At 41.9% G+C, this 22,773-nt stretch overlaps 1 protein-coding gene across 3 annotated transcripts in view; it reads left to right on the top strand.

Moving 5' to 3' along the window:
- wdfy3 (WD repeat and FYVE domain containing 3) overlaps positions 1-22,773 on the top strand; it is a 407,868-nt gene that overhangs the window by 133,805 nt on the left and 251,290 nt on the right. For all 3 annotated transcript variants that reach the window (XM_041187506.1, XM_041187499.1, XM_041187492.1), the window contains exons 10-12: positions 5,033-5,134; positions 9,181-9,374; positions 9,765-10,219. In XM_041187506.1, coding sequence (XP_041043440.1) covers positions 5,033-5,134; positions 9,181-9,374; positions 9,765-10,219 — 751 coding nt within the window. The remainder of the gene's footprint in view (positions 1-5,032; positions 5,135-9,180; positions 9,375-9,764; positions 10,220-22,773) is intronic.

Here is a 22,773-nt window from a genome sequence, read left to right as displayed (position 1 = left end):
GCGCAACTTTTGTTTAATATTTCCATCAATTGCCATTGTAGATGCATTATGTGCAGTAGTGATTCAGCAGAGAAGATCATTCATCACTATGAAATCATGACCACCACAATCACTGAATAACTCAAATTCCATTTTTATTCCATGGGATCTTTACCAATGTTTTGAAGGTTTCATTCTGTACTTCTATACCTATTTCAATGGAAAAGTGAAACTAATATTCTTTCCTATAATATTTTTGTTTTATTTGCTTCAGAATTCCGGTTGGAACTAATATAAAAATACTGTAATTTGGATCAATACCAACTTGCATTTGTATCTGACGCACCCCTGATCCCTAATGTGCAACTCATGTCCCAAGGTGTTTCAGAGGCACAAAGAAAAAGTGTAAACTGAGCCAAAAGAGAAGATTTTAGACTTGAGCAAAAGCCTGGCCACCATGAGGGGAGAAGCTGTGTGGTTTTGAGGACGGTCTTAAAGGAGAAGAAAGTTAAGTGACAGAGAAATTTAGGAAAACAATTCCATAGGCCCAATTGACAGAAGGCATGGCCAGCGATAGTGAACAAAAGAATGGGGAGGGGGCAACATGTAGGGGCAGTGGTGGGATTTCACATTCATGGTGGGTGTGGTGGCAAGGCTAGGTCACTATGCAGCTTTTCCAGGTTTTGAGAATCCATTGAGCATTATTACGGTGATAGTGATGGGGAATATATTTTAAATGATGAGTTCCTGTACTGCATTTGCTGCTCACTTCCAACTAAAGTTTTTATTCAAGAAAAAAATGTTAATGAGCATTCTCTTCTGATGGAGTTTTAACGATCTGATTTTTAAAAAGTTAATTCATGGGATGTGAGCGTCGCTGGCTAGGCCCGCATTTATTGCCCATCCCTAACTGCCCTTGAGAAGGTGGTGGTGAACTGCCCTCTTGAACTGCTGCAGGCTATGTGGTGTAGGTACATGCACGTTGCTGATAGGGAGGTTGTTCCAGGATTTTGACCCAATGACCATGAAGCAATGGCGATATATTTCCAAGTCAGGGTGGTGAGTGGCTTGGAGGGGAACTTTCAGGGGGTGTTGTTCCCATGTATCTACTGCCCTTGTCCTTCTAGATGGTAGCGGTTGTGGGTTTGAAAGGTGCTGTCTAAGGAGCCTTAGGGAATTCCTGCAGCACATCTTGTAGATGATACACACTGCTGCCACTCTGCGTCAGTGATGGAAGGAGTGAATGTTTGTGGATAGGGTGCCAATCAAATGGGCTCCTTTGTCCTGGATGGTGTCAAGCTTCTTGAGTGTTGTTGGAGCTGCACTCGTCCAGGCAAGTGGAGAGTAGTTCATCGCACTCCTGACTTGTATCTTGTAGATGGTGGACAGGCTTTGGGGAGTTAGGACATGAGTTACTTGTCGCAGGATTCCTAGCCTCTGACCTCTCTTGTAGCCACAGTATTTATATGGCTGGTCCAGTTCAGTTTTTGGTCAATGGTAACCTCCAGGATGTTGATAATGGGGGATTCAGTGATGGTGATGCCATTGAATATCAAGGGGCGATGGTCCGACTCTCTCTTCTTGGAGATGGTCATTGCCTGGCACTTGTGTGGCGCAAATGTTACCTGCCACTTGTCAGCGCAAGCCAAGATATTGTCCAGGGCTTGCTGCGTTTGGACATGGATTGCTTCAGTCTCTGAGGAGTTGCAAATGGTGCTGAACATTGTGTAAACATCAGCGAACATCTCCACTTCTGACCTTATGATAGAAGGAAGGTCATTGATGAAGCAGCTGAAGATGGTTGGACCTAGGACACTACCCTGAGGAACTCCTGCAGTGATGTCCTGGGACTGAAATGATTGACCTCCAACAATCACAACCATCTTCCTTTGTGCTAGGTATGACTCCAACCATTGGAGAATTTTCCCGATTCCCATCGACTTCAGCTTTGCTCGGGCTTCCTAATGCCACACTCGGTCAAATGCTGCCTTGATGTCGAGGGCAGTCACACTCACCTGCACTGTTATGTGCAAATAAAAGCTAAAGACTTTTTTTTCTATTTCAAAGCTATCTGTTATAATGACATACAAAATTTACAATTTTAGAAAGGATTTAACTGTATTTCAGCTTCAGATCTTTGCCAGAAAATTGGACAATTTGATTTGTCAGACCACATGAATGTGAAGCATTCTTTAGTGCCAATGCTGTAAGAGCTAATTTGCACTGTTCATTAGACTACAACAAATATCTTGTGATTTTAATTATTTTCTTACTAACCTCTGTGTTGACCATATTTCAATTGATTATTAAAACGGTGGGAGGTGAATTGTTTGCATTAGCCAGACAATGCATGTAAGTTGCAATTAGAGCTACCTCCTCTCAGTTATTTCACCTACACCAGACAAGAGTTATTTTTGTAATGGAGCTGCCAAAAGTTTGTCATGTGTGAAGTTGATCCATACAGATGAGGAAGGTTATAACTTTAAATTAGCTGATCTCAGTACAGGCAGAGTTAGAAGCTCTTCAGTGGGCTGCTCTTCTTTTGAACTGACCTTCGGTCCCAGCACTTGTGCACTATCCACTTATTCCTGCTGGAAGTACACTTACTGATGTTGTGCTCATTTTAGTCAAATATCCTATGATAGTCAAGGCTCTCTTTGGGTAACATACTAGAGGCCACTGCAAAGAAGTCTTACTGCAATTGCACAAGGCTTTGGTGAGACCACAAGTGGAATATGCTTTGGTGAAACCGCAGGTGGAATACTATGTGCAGCTTTTGTCACTGTATTTAAGAAAGGATACGCTTACGTTGGAGGCAGTTCAGCAAAGGTTCACTAGCTTGGTCCATGGGATGAGAATGTTGTCCTATGATGAAAGGCTGAGTAAATTAGGCCTACATTCTCTGAAAATTTAGAAAAATGAGAGATCTCATTGATAGATACAAGATTCTGAAAGGGCTTGACAGGGTAGACAATGAGAGGCTCTTCCCCCAGCTGAGGAATCTAGAACTCAGTGGCACAGTCTCAAGATGTGGGGTCAATCATTTAGGATTGAGATGAGAAATTTCTTCATTCAGAGGATTGTGAATTTTTGGAATATTCTACCCCAGAGGATTGTGAATTTTTGGAATATTCTACCCCAGAGAATTGTGGATGCTCCATCGCTGAAAATGTTTAAGGCTGTCATAGATAGATTTTTGGTGTCTCAAGGAATCAGGAGATAATGAGAGCGGGTAAGAAAATGGAGTTTTAAGTGGAAGATCAGCCATGATTATATTGAATGGGAGAGCAGGCTCAATGGGCCATATGAGCTATTCCTTTTGTTGCGAGTTACGTTTTTTGCAATTGTTTTGTGTAGTTTTATGAAAATAAATGAAGTGTTTAAACTTGCTGATAAAGTAGTTTATGTTAAATATTGTTACTCCTGCCAACGCAAGATGGCTGGTCTGCAAATGCGCACTGGCAGACACGTGTGGAACATCAATCACATAATTCCACTGTGCCCAGCATGCCAGTACACCTCTGCACATGCGTGGGTAGTGCCAAAGCTCCAGAGACTGTTAATAAACAAGAGGGAAACTGAGTGTAATTCAACCTTTGTGTTATTTTACAAAATGTACTCAAAACATGTTAGCCTAGATGGTCAGGAAGGGAAAGCAGCTGTTTTAAGGGTTATGTTTTCTCTATCTTTAGAGACGCTTTCTATATACAGATGTTATTGGGGCTCAGCGGCCGAACACAAACCAACTTTAAACCTTTCAAACATTAGTGAGTGTCTATACTCTATAATTGCACTACTTAATACCTTTGTTACAAAACAAAGGATGCTAGAAATACGTGTGCATCAACCCAGAGGTTAGAATACTTTAAAAAAAATACAATTATTCAGTAAATGCTCTTAAGGCTATTGCTATTCCCTGCCCACCTGAAAAAGGGAAATAATATTTAGAAAGTGTATTGTGAAATCTTGTCAGACACACAAGATTAGAGAAAAGTTAATAAGAAATGGATTTCCCGATGACCGGGTTGATGTTATAGCATCACTGATCTGTAAGAAGCAAAAATTGCTACTTGTAGCAATGAACTGAGACAGCAGCAAGAATGATTATTGTGGATTTGATTACTTATTGAACATGTTTGTTTCCACCCATGTGACTTTCCCATAACATATGCAGGCCTAGCTGTGACTATTTGAGCAGCGCTGTTTTTGGCCCTGGCAGCTGCCGCCTCCATCACTCTCCATGACATAAGGGGGCGACAGAATCGGCTGCACATGCCTGGCGTTGGCAGCAAACGCAGCCTATGTGAAATGAGATTATTTTTGTTTCTTTATAGCAATGATTACGTAGGATATATGGCACAGAATCAGGCCATTTGGTCCAATCAACCATTCTGGCATTTGCACTCCACTCGAGCTGCCTCCCTTATTTCCTTATTTAAATCTATCATAGGAACCAATGACACCCATGAAAGTATTAAGAAAAATAAACCCTCTATCCCCTTCTCCCTCATATATGCTCGTCTAACTTCTACTTAAATGCATTTATACTACACGCTTCAACCACTGCCTTTGGTAGAGAGTCTCACCATTCTTTGGGTAAAGAAGTTCCTCCTGAATTCCATATTGGATTTTTTTATGGCTATCTTATATTGATGACCTCTAGTTATGCTCTTCCCCACAAGAGGAAACATTCTGTTTCCACTCTATCAAAACCTTTCAGAATTTTAAAGACCTCTGTTAGATCACCCCTCAGCTGCCTTTTTCCAAGAGAAAAGAAACACAGCCTTTTCATCCTTTCATGAGAAGTATACCTATCCATTTCTGGTATCATCCTTGTAAATCTTCTCTGCTCCCTCTACACTACCTCTACATCCTTTTCATAATATGGTGACCAGAACTGCATGCAGTACTTTTAAATGTGCTCTAACCAATTTTCTGTATATCTTCCATGTATTTGTAGCAAGTAAGCAATGCAGCAACAATTTCATTTTAAAAATTGTAAACTTTTAACTTGAAGCTATTTTTAACTATAAGATTTGTTTTTTTTGAAAAGTGGAATCTAAAGCAAATTGTTCATTGGAGGACCGAAAACAGCTTGCCCTATTAGTGATGGAGACTCTGACAGTACTGCTGCAAGGATCAAACACAAATGCAGGTAATTAGAGGATCTGTTAATAAGTTCCACCTAATAGGCATAGACAGTCATGCACAACTTCTGTTTTTGAAGGAAATATTTAATCCTGCGCCAGTACATGGATGTTGGCACATTATGTAGCAGTGGCACAGAGTTTTATTCAACCAACTGATCCATGCCAGTCCATTCCAAGAACTCTTATGCAGAACAGTTTGATAGAGATTTTTAAAATACAAACATGGCAGAATTTCATTCAAAAGAGAACTTGTTCAAAAAAAAGTTCTTTAATGTCACTCTTAAGGTTGGAAATCTTGCTACTGCCCTTTTGCTGTTGATGAGGGAAATGTTTTTTAAAACAGGAAAAAATATCCCCAAACAGCAAATGGGATTGGACTTCTATACGTACTCAAGCTCCAAATTCCCTACTTTTTTCTTGGGGATGTGGGCATCAGTGGCAAGGCCAGCATGTACTGCCCATCCATCCCAAAATACCCTGAGAAGATATATAATGTTCTTGAGCCATTACAATCATGTGGTCAAGGAGCTCCCACAATATTGGCAAGGTAGCAAGGCTCAGGATTTTGACCCATGGACAATGAAGGAATTATGATATCATGTCCAAGTTGAGATGATGTTTGCTTTGGAGGGGAATTGGGATCGTGTTCCAATGCACTTTCTGCCCTTGCTCTTTTGGTTGGTGGGAGTCATGGGTTTGGGAAGTATTGCTGACAGAGCCTTGGTGATCTTTGTAGGTGGTACATGTGGTAGGTACATTGTTCCAGTGGATAAGGTACTGGTCAGGCAGACTGCTTCATCCAGAACAAAAACAAAAATACCTGGAAAAACTCAGCAGGTCTGGCAGCATCTGCGGAAAGGAGCACAGTTAATATTTTGGGTCCGAATGACCCTTCAACAGAAGTTTTTGCTTTTATCTGCTTTATCCTGAATTGTACTTGGGGTTCAGTAGTGAAACTGCACCCATCCAGGCAAATGGAGAATATTTTATCACCCTCCTGACCTGTCATAGGTAGGAAGGCTTTGGGGAGTCAGTGGGTTAGCATCTTGGCATAGAGCACCTAGCCTCTTAGTAGTCACAGTCTGTGCCACTTCTCTGGGGAGATCTGGCACTATTTTAGTGTCCTTGGGCACTGAACTAGCCAGCGTTGGGCTTTTCACTCAATCAAGCCCCCAGTGTAGTGGAACTCCTGCCCCTGGGAGCTGCCAGCCAATCAGAGGCTGACATCTGTCCATTGCCGGCAGTGCCACCATTCAGGTGGCTGCTGCCAGCCCTATTCCAAGTCCCAGCCCAAGGATAGCTGCTGGATCCCTGGGCATGGGCGAATGGGGTGAGATGTGATTTGTGGAGACAGGTTGCCATTGCCACAGTGGTGGCAGGTATGTGGGGGTGGCAGGGGGTGTCAGAGACAAGGGCAGAGAGTAGCTTTCAGAAATTCCCCACCCCCCCATTTTCTGATGCTGGGTCCCTCAACCGAGCACTGAGTGCCTGATAATGAGAACTTCCCCACTCTCCCAATCAGTCCGATTGCATGCAACCCCGATTGGGTTTACTGGGCGGCCTTTGGGAAGCACAAGGAAATCCTGTTAAATCCCTGAGCCACCATAACATTGCAGCAGCCAAAGACGGACATGTGGGCATGAGAGCAGGGTGGAGTGTTGAAATGGCAAGTGACAGGGAGGTCTGGGTTATGCTCGCGGACAGACCGAAGGTGTTCCGCAAAGCGGTCACCCAGTCTGCGTTTGGTCTCTCCAATGTAGAGAAAACCGCATTGGGAGCAGCGAATGCAGTAGTAACCCAAAGGCCTGGACTGGTAATCCAGAGGCTTGAACCAGTAATCCAGAAGCATGGAATAATGATCCAGAGGAATGGTCATGGAATTTAAATCAATTAGTTATATAAAAATCTGAAATAAAAAGCTAGAATCAAAATGGGAACCATGAAAGCATTGGATTGTTGTCAAAACCTACCTGGTTCACTAATACCTTTAGGCAAGATTTTTTTTCTTTTATTCATTAATGGGATGTGATCATTGCTGGCAAAACCAGCTTTTGTTGCCCATTTCAAATTGCCCTTGAGAAGGTGGTGGTGGACTGCCACCTTTAACCGCTGCCCTCTGTTTGGTGTAGGTGCTGTGAGGAAGGGAGTTTGAGGATTTTGACCTTTTGACAGTAAAGGGACAGTGATAGTTCCAAGCCAGGGTGGTATGTGGCTTTGAGGTGAACTTGCAGGTGGTGGTATTCTTGTGTATGCTGCCTTTCTAGTTGGTAGAGGTTGTGAGTTTGTAAGGTGCTGTAGAAGGAACCTTGGTCAGTTGCTGCATTTTATCTTGTAGATGGTACACACTGTTGCATCTGTACTGGTGGTGGAGGGAGTAAATGTTTAAGGTGGTGGAGGAGGTGTCAATCAAGTGTGCTGCTTTGACCTGTACGCTCTTGAGCTTCTTGAGTGTTGTTGGAACTGCAGGCAAATAGAAAGTATTCCATTACACTCCTCACTTGTGCCTAGTAAATGGTGGACAGACTTTGTGGAGGCAGAAGCTTGATTACTTGCCATAGAATTCCCAGGCTCTGCCCTTCTGTTGTAGCCACACTACTTATATGGCTGGTTCAGTTAAGCCATGATAACCCTCAGGATGTTGATGGTGGGGGATTCAGTAATGGTAAAGCTGTTGAATGTCAAGACCAATGGTTAGATTTATCTTTTGTTGGAGATGGTCATTGCCTGGCACTCTGTGGCACAGACGTTACTTGCCACTTACCAGCCTAAGCCTGAACATTGTCCAGGTCTTGCTGAATTTGGGCACAGACTTCTTCAGTATCTGAGGAGTTGAGAAGTCACAAATGGTACTGAACATTGTGCTATCATAAGTGAGCATCACCACTTCTGACCTTATGATGGAGGGAAGCTCATTGATGAAGCAGCTGAAGGTGGTTGGGCAAAGGACATTACCCTGAGGAATTCCTGCAGAGATGCCCTGGGGCTAATGTGATTGACCTGCAACGATCACAACTATCTTCCTTTGTGCAAGTTCTGACTCCAACCAGTAGAGGTCTCCCCCAGATTCCCATTGACTTCAATTTTGCTAGGGCTCCTTGATGTCACACTCTGTCAAATGCTGCCTTCATGTGAAGGGCAGACACTCATCTGACCTTAGTTATATCAAACCATTAGAAAAAAGTTGAGCATGAGTAAAACTGGAAGGAAACCTGGCATTGACCTGGGCACTGGAAATGATAAAAGGCATATCCTGCCCAGTCAATGCTACAAAGTTCTTCTTCCTTGCTAACTTCTGAGAACTTGTGCCAAAATTGTGAGAGCAATTGTCCCACAGCAGCAGCCTGAGCCAAATAATAGAGTTTGTTTAAATGTCAAGTTTACAAAGAGCAATATCTTTTCAATTGTTGTAAACCAAACCTACAAAGGAACAAAAACACTTGTGTAAACTGTGCAAAGATATCACTAAGCAAGACACATTGCAAGCAAAGTTTTTAAACAAAAGGACAAGTATGAAAATATTTAAAATCATTTGATTTTGAAAAGGATTATTTTACTATTCAGGTTGATGTATGTGCGTCTTAAACGTAATTGTTAAAGACACATTGTCTTCATGAAAGCACCTGATAAATTTCCGTTATTTGCCAGCATATAATGTAATGCAATAAATCAAGTTGCACATTTCATCAAGTCTTGCAACGCACAGCTCTTCTGGCTCATATCTCTTCCAACAAAGAAGGTTATCAAACATTTTACATGAGACTTTAAAATATAGAGTGATAGTTTGCATCACTAAATAGCCTTGCTCTTCTGAATTTTGAAAAAATGTTTGTAGTTTTTCTTTCCCTCAGGTTTCAAATTCCCCATGTCAAATCTCTGCAGGCACAACCTAGTTCCAGGTGTACAAATACGCCATTTTGTAACCAGTTTCTCGGAGTTGTACATAATTTTCAAAGTTTTTTAAAAAAAAAGGAAAAGTTTGTGAGAAAATAATGTGTGGTAGATATAGGGATTAAGTAATTTAAAACCAATTTTGTTCAACATCTTTTTTCAGGTGTTTTCCGGGAGTTTGGAGGAGCACGATGTGTACATAACATAGTTAAATATCCACAATGTCGGGAACCTGCACTGATGATTATACAGCAGTTAATTTTATCACCTAGTGGTGAAGATGATATGGGTACATTGTTAGGACTAATGCACACGGCATCCTCAACAGAATTGCAACTCAAAACCGACATTCTGACAGTAAGTATATTGTATTCATACTTTAGATTTTGTTTTCCACTACTGTTCCCTGTTTTAAACACACTCCCAGCTGCCTAAAACTACAATAGCACCTTTTTTAAGCCAGAATTTGGTTGAACTCACCATTTTATCAACCCAGATAAGAGCTGAGAACACCAAACACATTTGAATGCCAGCCAAAACATTCATCCTTGAGACTGCCTCAGGTGAGTATCCAGCGCTGCATTGTTAGTGCTAGCTGACTGCCCGTACTTATTCTTGGAATAAAAATATGAGGTCCAAGTAAATCTGTTTTATGAGCCCTAGCCATAATAATTTTGTTTCAGTTGACAACACTGAATATTATCCATGATCTGCATTTTTATTTTGTTGAAATGCATCTGTCCACAGGCTCTTCTTACTGTGCTGAGAGAAAGTCATCGCACACGAACAGTGTTCCGAAAAGTTGGGGGATTTGTTTATGTCACATCACTGTTGGTTGCCATGGAACGATCCTTGAGTTATGAACCTAAGGGATTGTGGGAAAAGGTGAACTCAGACCAAGTCTTTGAACTTGTGCATACACTCATTTGTACATTAACTGCAGCAATGCGTTATGAACCTGCTAATTCCCATTTTTTCAAAACTGAAATTCAGTATGAAAAACTTGCAGATGCTGTGCGTTTGCTTGGCTGCTTCTCAAATACACGACAATTAGGTTCCATTACTTCTTGTCCTTCAAATACCCAGATATTTCAGAGAATGCTTGAAGATGATGCATTGTTGGAATCTGTTTGTTCTACACTGAAATATTGTTGTAAGCTGTTCTCTTGTCTCTACAAAATGGCCACAGACTCTTTTGACAGGTAGGAACTTCATCAGTTTTATCTTTCCTATTTTTAATTTTTCAATGTAAACTTTTATTTTAAAAGTGACAATGTTCAAGGGAAAATGCATATGTTTCAGTATATTTGGTTAAAGTTTATTACAAATTTAATCGTGGATTAAATTCAAATACTTGGTAATTTCTATGTTTTGTATCAAATTGTGGTATATAGTTGAGTAAGCTAAATGTTAATTGATATGCTAATATTCCTTAGTCAATAAATCCCATTGGAATAGCCAGATAATTGTTATACAGTATATTGAATTCTTGGAGTGAGCACCTAGTTAAAAGCAGCTTAAATTCTATAATTATTCTTAGGATTGTGGTTCCCAAATACTTACAAACAATTGTGGTTTACCTCATGTATATATGCTATGAGAGGGCTAAATGTGAGCACAGTTGCCCTTGTTTAAAACTTCTGCATTTAAACATCCTAGAATTTACCTAATGACTGTTGGCAATTTTTCCTTTCACCTTCTCGTTTGTACTTGAGTCATTTGTAAAAGGTTTTTTTTCATCAAACTATTTGATTTTATTTCTCAATTTATTTGCCTTTCTGTATGGTTTCATTCAGTAAAAATATCAGTGAAAGTTTGATTTTTGTTAGCTCCAAAATATTTATTGGCAATTCATTGCTTTGGCCAAGGCAAATGTGATGCACGTCTTTAATCAAAATTTTCTTTGTACCAACTTTATTTTGCACACTTAAGTTTATTTGGATTGCCTGCACAAAGCTTCTCCAAAGCATTGCTGAGTTGAACTTCTCTTAAGGAGAACTTGCAAGGCCCTCTGCCATCTATAGAATTTGTACTTTGACCATGAGTAACACAATTTAAATGTATTTACTTGCCATGTCATATAAATACAGTTGTTATGGGCCCAAATATTCCGATGTAGAGAGGGGCCTCCGACACAACTTATGTCACTGTTGCGCAGCGGTACCTTGAGGAAGTCCTGACGTGCACACATTCCCGTGGTACTTACTTGGGAAGTTTAAACTTCTGCTGGAATTTTACCTTGCTCAGACTGCTCTGCAATTCCTATGATAGTGGGATCAGATGGCCAGAACCACAGGACTTAGGCTGTGTGCCCTATACTTCGCTTGATTTTTACACGGACTTAATTAGAACTTTTCACAGCAAGTATAAAGCCAGGGTAATTCTTAAGTAAACTAGCTGGACTGCAAATGCACTCCAACACCCTTGGTGATGTTCACCCTCCCCCAATGTTCACCTACCCCCCGGCAGTGCTCACACCTCCCAACTCCGGCAATGCTCATGCGGCAGCCCCCCCCACCCCCCCCCCCCCCCCCCCCCCCCCCGGCAGTGCTCACCCCTCTCCCAGCCATCTTCACCACCTCTCCTGGCACACCAGTACTGCCTGGGCAGTTGTCGCTCCCATCCTCCATCCCCCCATGCTGAGTCAGTGCTCACTCCCAACCCTCCGGACAGTGCTCACCCTTCCTGTACCCTCCTCTCCCAATTCACCTTCTAGAATCCCTTGATCCTCTCTGCCAATGTCAGAAGATTCAGCATTGTGAGAGGGTAGGTGGAGTTGAGCACTTTCAAGGGTGAGGGGAGGATGAGCATTGTCAGGGGTGAGGGATGGTTGTGAAGGGAGACTGTGCAGTGTTGGGGTTGACAGCTTCATTTAAAACAGTGCAAGTCAGTGAACTGAAGAAAGACCTCAAGGGGCGTATCTTTAGTTCATAACAAGGAAAGGGGCGTAACTGTACCAGAATTATGCTTGACAGTTGGCTGCCCAACTCTGTTTTTTTCTGCATCCTGCTGGAGCGGGCATTTGAAGATGCAAAGGCTCTAGTGTAAAATGGTAAGTGGGTAGAAAATCAATTGCAGTTAACATTGTATGCGCCCTCTCCAATGCTGCGTGGAAGATCTGAGTCATAATTTTTTTGCATCACAATGTAGTCAACACAGACCTCAGTGATTCTTCGTGTTTCTTTTTCATTCTGTTCATTTTCTGAACAATTATCTGGAAGTAGTGAACCATTCTGGTTTAGGGAAGGTTGTAATTTTTTGTTACTTTTAAATATTTTTATTTGCTTTTACATTCTTCAACAGTTCAGAAGATTTTTACATTTTAGCATTCAGCTATGTCTAGATATTCACATCCATTGCTGTACCCACAAATGTATACACACCTCCATAGATTTCTTTCAGGAACAGTTAATGCTTTTGCAATCTGCCAAAGTATTTTTATGAGAAAAAGCAGCCTGAGGGGAAAGATATGGAATAAAAGTAGATAAAGTTTGGAAATTCTACACACTGAATTCAGAGCAGATACATACCTCAAAAGAAGTTGGGTTAAAAAGGGGAAGAGACTGATCAGGGAAACAATAAAAATAACCTGAAGAATGAGAGCGAAAGCTACAGGTAGCATAATGGATTGAACAAATACAAAAACAAGGTCAAGAAGCTGGTAAAGAGAGCTAAATTAGGAAGTGGATTGCCTGTAATATTTAAAGAAATGTGAAGCATTTTGTTCACACACATTCACAGCAAATGATTAAAAAATGGTTTAAAAAATCAAGTGGTGGAGCCATTGAAACACCTCAAAGATGATTCACTATCAAGTAGCCAATGACAGTAGACAGTATATTTCTTCAAAAGAGAACATAGGCAGATTGTCCAACATGGAAGTTGAATTTCAGTTGGCAGAGTTAGGCTGGGAGGTAGAGGAAGTGAAATAGACATTTCAGATTAGACAGTCACTGCTAGGATGACACAGTTAAAGGAAGACGTGCATTTGATATTGTATAAGGGTATTAAAGAAGTGGCTAGTGAAATTGGCCACATACTTGTCACCATGTTTGAGGATTCATTAGAAATGGAAGGAATGCCTCTGGTTTGAAAAATGACTGAGATAGCATTAATTAGTTAAAGGGGGCATAGAAATGACCCATGAGTTATATGTCAGTAAACCTCCCATCCATTGTGAATAAAATGTTAGGAGACACCCTGAGATAATGAAACATTTAGATAAGATGATAAAAAGGTCAAGTTCAGAGGGAGACCTTGCCTGATAAGTTTGCTTTGAAGAAATGATACACCATGTCGTTCATATGAATTTTGTGGATGTGATGTACATAGCTTTTAGCACACCTTGACATTGTGCCATATCAACAAATAATACTCAAGGTAGGAAGACTTGAATTAGGATGCAAGCTTCTGAGGTCGATTGAAAATTGACTAAACCAGAGAAAGCAAGGATGTTTGTGAATGGAGCTGCATTGACATGGAGAAGAGTCAACAAGGAGTTGATGGTACTTAGGATATTATTGTCTATAAATTATTCCAACCTGGGGATAGAAAGCTGACGAGTTTGCACATAGTATCATGATTTCAGTGACAATTATTAGACAACAAGAAAACAAAGTTTTTTTAAATTAATTCATGGGATGTGGGCATCACTGGTAAGGCCAGCATTTATTGTGCTACTCTAATTGCCCTTGAGAAAGATGGTGGTAAGATAGTGCCTTAAACTGCTGCAGTCCATGTGGCGAAGGTGCTCCTGCAGAACTGTTAGAAATGGAGTTCCAGGGTTTTGACGCAGCAGCAACAGGGAAGAGCGATGTATTTCCAAGTCAAGATGATGTGTGACTTAGGGGAACTTGGAGGTAGTAATGTTCCATGCACCTGCTCTTGTTGTCCTTCCAGGTGGTAGATGTTGTTGGTTTGTATGGTGCTCTTGAAGAAGCCTTGACGAGTTACCACTGTGTATCTAGTTGATGGTACACACTGCGGCCATGGCGGTGGAGGTAGTGATTGGAATGAAAGGGACAGTGGCAGCATGGATGCAAAATTGACTGAGTGACAAGAAACAGAGTAGTGGTGCATGGTTGCATTTTGGACTTGAGAAAAGTATATTGTGGGGTTCCCTAGGGGTTGGTATTAGGACCACTTTTTTTCTTGACCTTTGTTAAGGATCTAGACTTGGATGTTCAGGGCACAATTTCAAAATTTGCAGATGACACAAAACTTTGAAGTATTGTGAACTATAAGGATAGTGATAGACCTCAAGAGGACATGGACAGGTTGGTGGAATAGTTGAACATGTGGCAGATGAAATTTATTGCAGAGAAGTGTGAAGTGATACATTTTGATGGGAAGAACTAGGGGAGGCAATACAAAGTAAAGGATAGAATTATAAAGGAAGTACAGGGGCAGAGGAACCTGGGTGTATATATACACAAATCATTGAAGGAGGAAGGACAGCTCAAGAAAACAGCTAATAAGGCATTAGGGATTCGGGATTTTATAAATACCAGCATAGAGTACAAAAGCAAGGAAGTTATGATGACCTTTTATAAAGCACTAGTTCGGCATCAGCTGAAATATTGTTGCCTATTCTGGGCACCACATCTCAGAAAGGATGCAGAAGCATTAGCGAGGGTACAGAAATGATTTATGAGGGACTTTGGTTACATGGATAGATTGGAGAAGCTTGGGTTGTTCTACTTGGAGAAGAGAAGGTTGAGAGGAGACTTGAAAAAGGTTTTTAAAATCGTAAGGGGCCTGGACAGAGCAGGTGAGCAGAAACTATTCCCATTTACAAGTGGGTCTAGAACCAGAGGACCCTATTATAAGATGAATGGCAAAAAATTCAAGGGTGGCATGAAAAACATTTTGTGCAGCGAGTGGCTAGCATCTGGAATACACTATCTGAGTATGGTGAAGGCAGATTCAACCATGGCTTTCAAAAGGGAATTGGTTATACATCTGAAAAGAGAGAATTTGTAGAGCTACAGGGACAGGCTGGGGAGTTGGACTAGTTTATTTGCTCTTGCAGAGAGCCAGCACACACACAAGAAGTATGATAGGCCGCCTCCTATGCTGTAACTACTTTTTGATTCAATGAATAAGTTAGTGAATGGGGTGCCATTTAAGTAGGCTGTTTTTTTTCTGGATGGTGTAGAGCTTCTTAAGTGTTGTTGGAACTGCACTCCTCCACACAGGAGGAGAGTATTCCTTTAGACCCCTGATTTGTGCCTTGTCGATGTTGGAAAAGCTGCGTGGAGTCAGGAGGTAAAACACTTGCCATGGAAAACCCAGCCTTTGACCTGCTCTTGTAGCCATAATGTTCATGGGACTGGTCCAGTTAAGTTGATAGTAGTTGATGGTGGTGGATTCAGCAATGGTAGTGCTGTTGAAATGACATGGGGAGGTGGTTAGACTCTTTCTTGTCGGAGATAATCATTGCCTATTGGCACGCGTGTGGTGTGAATGTTAGTTGTCGATTACCAATCCATGCCTGAAAGTTGTTCAGGTCTTTCTGCATGCGAGCACTAGCTGCTTCACTAACTGATAAGTTGTGAATGTATTACACAGGATATAGGGCACAGAAGGAGGCCATTTGGCTCAACCAGTCCATGCCAATGTTTATGTGCCACTCGAGCGTCATCCCATCTTTTCTCATCTAAATCTACTATTGCAGCCGTCTATTCGCTCTTCTCTCATATGCTTGCCTAGCCCCCCCTTATGTATCAATCTACACTATTCACTTCAACCACTCCCTGTGGTAGCGAGTTCCACATTTTGAAGACTCTGGCTGAGTTTCTTCTGAATTCTCTATTGGATTTCTTGGTGATTATCTGATATTGATGGCTTTCAGTTAAGCTCTTCCACTCAAGAGGAAACATTCTCTCCATGTCCACTCTATCAAAACCTTTCATGATTTTAAAGACCTACATTAGGTCACTCAGCCTTTTTTCAAGAGAGGAGAGATCCAGCCTCTCAAGCCTTTGCTGAAATGTATAACCATGCATTTCTAGTATCATCCTTGTAATTCTTTCTGCACCCTCTCCAGTACTTCTATATCCTTTTAAAAATATTGTGATCCCAGCTGATACTGCTGGACAAGTCAGATCCCAATGTGTAATCTGACTTGATGGATCCTAACTTTTATTTTTTGTTCAGAAATGTGGAGGGTGGCTACTGAACAGTGTTAGAGCCTGCTGATAAACTTTTAACGAAAGAATAAAACATTTATTAAACAAGAAAAAATGAACTATATTACACTACTCCTTCACCCACAACAATACTTTTTATACAGATATATACAGGTTCATAAGGATAAGTTACAAAATCTATCTTATACTCTAATGTTCACAATAAGTATACAGTCCATATAATAGGTGACCTATGGCTGGGTACCCCACACTTTGAAACTGACAGATGCCACCCAAAACAGATGCTATGGAATTCTCATCAACTCCACCCCCCCAGACGCTGTCATACTTAGACAGCCAGTCTCATTGAACTCTGTCTTTCAACTGAGAATTTCCAATCTCAAAGCTAGAAGTACTTGCCTTGGAATCTTCTCCCAAATGACACTTTCACTTGGATGTCTTCAACAAGGGTTCACCTCCAAGGGTTTGAACTCGCCTTCCGATGTTCCTCCCCTGGATCTCTACATGAATTCAGGCTTCACCTTCCACGCACTATCTCAAATACTCAGTTTTGCCAACAGAACACCACTGCTTCACAGGTCCGTAGAACAGAGTCACCAACCTTTGGCTGTCTCCTCAGATCTTCTGGCCTCTCACAAGCTCACTTTGCCTCTATTATGCTCCCCGCAACTTTCTCTCTTTAATTCAGAGCCTTTTCCTCTGCTCTTTACTTTAACTTCACTGAACAGGATCTTGTTCCAGATTCCTGTCCTTGTCCTTTGACTTAACTTAAAGGTCTTCTTGAGCCCTTTCTCCTTTTCTTTTAGGACCTGCTCCCTGCAGTTCCCTCTCCCAGTAGATTGCTGACAATTTGGTATCTTCCTTGAGATCCAAAACTCACTTGACATTCACTGTTACTTTAACCTTAGAGCAACTCATCTAAGAATCTTAGACTTAGTTTCTTGTAAGTTTCAATAAGATCACCCCTCATTCTTCTAAATTCTAGTGAATAAAGGCCTAACCTGTTTAGCCGTTCCTGATAAGTCAACCCCTTCATCCCAGGAATCAGCCTAGTGAATCTCTTTTGAACTGCCTCCAATGCCAGTATATCCTTTAACTATGGGGACCAGAACTGTAAATAGTGCTCCAGCTGCGGCCTCACCGATACCGTGTACAGTTGTAACAAGACTTCCTTATTTTTAAACTCCAACCCCCTAGCAATATAGGCCAAAATTCCATTTGCCTTCTTAATTACTTGTTACACCTGCATGCTAACCTTTTGTGTTTCGTGCACAAGAACACCCTCTGTGCTGCACTTTGGAGTCTCTTTCCATTTAAATAATAGTCTGCCTTTTGATTCTGAGGGGGCTTGACAGGGTAGATGTTGAGAAGATCTTTCCACTTGTGGGGGAATCTCGAACTAGGGGACTTAGTTACAGAATAAGGGGGCACTCATTTAAAACTGAGATGTGAATGAATTTCTTCTCTCAGAGGGTAGTGAATGTCTGGAATTCTCTAACCCAGAGATTTGTGGAGGCTAAAAGAGGAGGTAGATAGATTTTTGAAATATCGGGGAGCTGTGGGCTATGAGGAGCTGGCACGAAAGGGGAGTTGAGGCCTGGGGCAAATCAGCCATGACATTATTGAATGGCGAAGCAGGCTTGAGGGGTTGACTGGCCTACTTCTGCTCCTAATTCTTAAATGCGGTAGTAATAGGGGGGTCTATAATAAGGAAGATAGAAAGCGTCCTCTGCAAACAAGAACAAGTTCATGACCTCACACATGCCTATATTAAACTCCACCTGCCAAGTTTTTGCCCACTCACTCAACCTATCTTTTCCCCTTGCAGATTCCTTATGTCCTTATCACAACATGCCTTCCCACCTATTTTTGTATCATCAGCAAATCTGGATACAGTTCACTCTGCCCCCTCCTCCAAGTCATTAATATAGTTCTTAAACAATTGAGGCCCTGGGACTAATCCTTGTGGCACTCCACTAGTTACGTCTTTCCAACCTGAGAAAGACCCATTAATCCCGAATCTGTCTTCTGTAAGTTAACCGAACCTCAATCCATGCTAATAAATTACCCCCAATACCACGAGCTCCTATCTTGTGCAATAACCTTTTATGTGGCACCTCATTGAATGTTTTCTGGAAATCCAAATACACTACATCTACTAGTTCCCCTTTATTAACTCTACATGTCAAATCTTCACAGAACTCTAGCAAATTTGTCAAACATGATTTCCCTTTCACAAAACCATGCTGATTGTGTTAAGCTTTTCTAAATGTCGTGCTATTTCTTCCTTAATAATGGACTCTAACATTTTTCCAATGACAGATATTAGGCTGACTGGCCTATAGTTGCCTCCTTTTTGTCTCCCTTCCTTCTTGAACAGGGGCGTCACTTTAGTGGTTTTCCAATCTGCTGGGACCCTCCTGGAATCCAGTGAGTTCTTGACTATTTCGACCAATACCTCCACTATCTCTGCAGCCACTTCATTTAAAACCCTTGGAAGCAGGCCTTCAGGTCCTGGTGGATTGCCTGCCTTTAGTCCCATTAGCTTGTCAAATACTTTGTCCCTTGTGATAGAGACTGTTACAAGATCTTTCCTCCCATTAGCTCCTTGTTTATCTGATATCTTTGGGATGTTTATAGTGTCCTCCACTGTGAAGACTGGTACAAAATATTGTTTTAAATTATCTTCCATTTCCCCGTTACCCGTTTTCAATTCTCCATTTACATCCTCCAAGGGCGTCACACTCACTTTAGCCACTCTTTCTTTTTATATATCACAGAATCACAGTGCAGAAGAGGCCCTTCAGCCCATCGAGTCTGCACCGACACGTGAGAAACACCTGACCTAATCCTATTTACCAGCACTTGGCCCATAGCCTTGAATGTTATGACGTGCCAAGTACTCATCCAGGTACTTTTTAAAGGATGTGAGGCAACCCACCTCCACCACCCTCCCAGGCAGTGCAGTCCAGACTGTCACCACCCTCCGTGTAAAAAAGTTTTTCCTCACATCCCCCCTAAACCTCCTGCCCCTAGCGTTGAACTGATGCCCCCTTGTGACTGACCCTTCAACTAAGGGGAACAGCTGCTCCCTATCCACCCTGTCCATGCCCCTCATAATCTTGTATACCTCAATCAGGTTGCTCCTCAGTCTTCTCTGCTCCAATGAAAACAACCCAAGTCTATCCAGCCTCTCTTCCCGGGCAACATTCTGGTGAATCTCCTCTGCAGCCCCTCCAGTGCAACCACGTCCTTCCTAAAATGTGGCGACCAGAACTGCACACAGTACTCCAGCTGTGGCCTCACCAAGGTTCTGTACGACTCCAACATGACCTCCCTACTTCTGTAATCTATGCCTCGATTGATAAAGGCAAATGTCCCATATGCCTTTTTCACCACTCCACTGACGTGCCCCTCTGCCTTCAGAGATCTTTGGACACACACGCCAAGGTCCCTTTGTTTCTCAGAACTTCCTAGTGTCATGCTGTTCATTGAATACTTCCTTTTCAAATTACTCCTTCCAAAGTGTATGGCCTCATACTGTTCAGGGTTAAATTCCATCTGCCACTTAACTGCCCTTGTCTTAGAAGCCTTTGCTATTTGTTTTTATATTTCTTGCCAGTTTACTTCCATAATCAGTTTTCTCCCTCTTTACTAGCTTTTTAGTCATCCGCTGCTTGTTCCTATAAAAAAAATTCCCAGTCCTCTGCGCCACTACTTTTTCGCAGCTTTGTGTGCCTTAGTTTTTGATTGGATACTCTCCTTGACCACCTTTGTTAACCACAAATGGTTCATCCTTCTCATCGAGTCCTTCTTTTTGACCAGGATAAATCTTTGCTGAGTGTTTTGAAATATCTGTTTAAATGTCTGCCACTGGTTATTCACTGACCTTCCCCTTAATGTATTTTCTCAGCCCGCTTTAGGCAACTCTTTCTTCATACCTCTGTAATTGCCATTATTTAAGTTGAGGACACTAGTTTGAGACCCGAGTTGCTCGCCATCAAACTAAGTTTGAAATTCTACCATGTTGTGATCGCTATCCCCTAACGGATCCTTAACAATGATATCTCTTATTAATCCCACCTCATTACACATTACTAGATCTAAAATAACCTGTTTCTCGGTAGGTTCTGCAGTGTGTAGCTCAAAGAAACAATCCCTGATGCACTCTACAAATTCGTCTTCCATGTTACCCCTCGCCAATCTGATTTGTCCAGTCATTGCTATTGTGCTTTGCTCCCCCATCCCACACCCTCCCACCAAAGACAGCATTTTGAGTCAAGGTGCTTTTGCCTGACTTGTGGCTTTCCTCCCTGTAGTCTTTCTCCTTGTCCTCACAGGTAGCAAGTAAGCGGAACCTATTGAACAGAATCTGCGTCTACGGGGTCTTCCTCCTTAACCCTGCTTACCTGACTCCCTGTTAGTCACACCCTCTTTCTTGAATCTTTGTTTCCCCCTGAGTTGTGATTATATCCTGGATAAAACTAACCAGGTAAGCGCACGTGTCCAAAGGGACCTGGGTGTTCTTGTTCATGAGTCACTAAAAGCTGGAATGCAGGTGCAGCAAGCAATTAGGAAGGCAAATGGTATGTTGGCCTTCATTGCGAGGGGACTTGAGTACAGGAGTAAGGATGTTTTGCTGCAGCTATATAAAGCCTTGGTGAGACCTCACCTGGAGTATTGTGCACGGTTTTATCTAAGGAAGGATATACTTTCCATAGAGCGAGTGCAATGGAGGTTCACCAGATTAATCCGTGGAATGGCAGGATTATTTTATGAGGAACGATTGAGAAGACTAGATGGTATTCCCTTGAATTTGGAAGAACAAAAGGTGACCTAATTGAAACTTACAAAATTCTTACAGAGCTTAATAGGCTGAATGTAGCCAACATGCTTCTTGTGGCTGGTGAGTTTAAAACCAGGGGACGTAATGTCAGTATAAGGGGTAAGCCATTTAAGACTGAGACGAGGAAGAATTTCTTCATTCAGAAGGTGGTGAATCTTTGGAATGCTCTACCCCAGAGCACCTTGGAAGCTCAATCATTGAGCATGTTCAAGACAGAAATCAATAGATTCCTGGAAACTAATGACATCAAGGGATATGGAGATAGTGTGGGAAAGTGGCATTGAGGTAGATGGTCAGCCATGATCTAATTGAATGGTGGAACAGGCTTGAGCATTTGAATGGCCTATGTTCCAAACTCCTCCCCCACACTTATGTGTCTGAGTCTCTCCAACTCTCAGTCTAGTTCAGTGACTCTGAGCCAGAGAGATTCAAAATGGAGATATTTCTGACAGATGGGTTTGCTTGGGACAATCTCGCCATCCACAAACTCCCACATTCTGCAACCCAGACACGCAACCGGCTCTGCCATATCTTAGATGGGCCTTATGTTATTTAAGTAATGTCTTTACTCAGTGATTATTTGTGGTTATGTCAAGTAGCTTAATTAAGCTATAAATTTAAAACAGTACTTATACTTTCCTGGTCCCAGTTTAAACTACTTGCCCTAGTTTAGAGAAAAAGGAAACCTTAAAACTCCCCAACCAATCACACATCTGCTCACTCAATTAATGCACCTGGACTTCAGCTCTCAGGCGTTGTGGTGTCTTCAAATTCCCCGTGTTAAGTGAGTACTCTGTCTAGCAATAGTCCGTCAAGCTGTACATCATGCTACTTCATTGAACTGAACACTATGCAGTCTTCAGTGAACATCTGCACTTCTGACCTTATGATGGAGGGAAGGTCATTGATGAAGCAGCTGAAGATGTTTGAGCCCAAGACACTACCCTGGGGAACACCTGCAGTGATGTTCTAGGCCTCAGATGATTGATCCCCCAACAACTACAATTATCGTCCTTTTTGCTAGGGATCTTCCCAGCCAGTGGAGAATTTTCCACCTAATGATCTTTGACTTCGATTTTACAAGGGCATTTGACCAAATGCTGCCTTGATGCCAAAGACAGTCATGCACAACTTGTTTCTGGAAGTCAACTCTTTTGTCCACAGTTGGACCAAGCCTGAATTGGGGTCTGGAGCCAAGTGTCCTAGTGGAGCCCCAACTGAGCATCAGTGAGCAGGTTATTGCTGAGTATACGCTGTTTAATAGAACGGTCATCAACATATTCCTAAACTTTTTTGATGATTTGAGAGTAGGCTAATGGGATAGTGAATGTCCATGTTGGATTTGTCCTGCTTTTTGTTGACAGGATATACTTGGACAATTTTCCACTTTGTCAGGTAAACGCTGGTGTTGTGGCTGTATTAGAACAGCCTGGTTAGGGATGTGGCTTGTTTTGGAGCACAATTCTTCGGTGCTACAACTAGGATGTAGTCAGGGCCTAATAGCCTTTTCTGTATCCAGTGCACTCAGCAGTTTTTTGACATCAGATGGAGTGAATCGGATTGACTGAAGGTTGCCTTCTATAATGGTGGAGATTATAATGACAGAAGGGGACGGAGACAGATCGTTCACTTGATACTTGTGGCTGAAGGTGGTTGTAAACCCTTCAGTCTTCTCTTTTGCATTGACGTGCTATTCTCTGCAAAGGAGATGGTTGTGGACAAGCCTTGAGGGTACAGATTGTGGTGGAATTCAATTCTG

This window comes from Carcharodon carcharias, chromosome 1 (assembly GCF_017639515.1).
Source record: "Carcharodon carcharias isolate sCarCar2 chromosome 1, sCarCar2.pri, whole genome shotgun sequence".
NCBI lineage: Eukaryota > Metazoa > Chordata > Chondrichthyes > Lamniformes > Lamnidae > Carcharodon > Carcharodon carcharias.
This window is presented reverse-complemented; position numbering and strand designations above follow the sequence as displayed.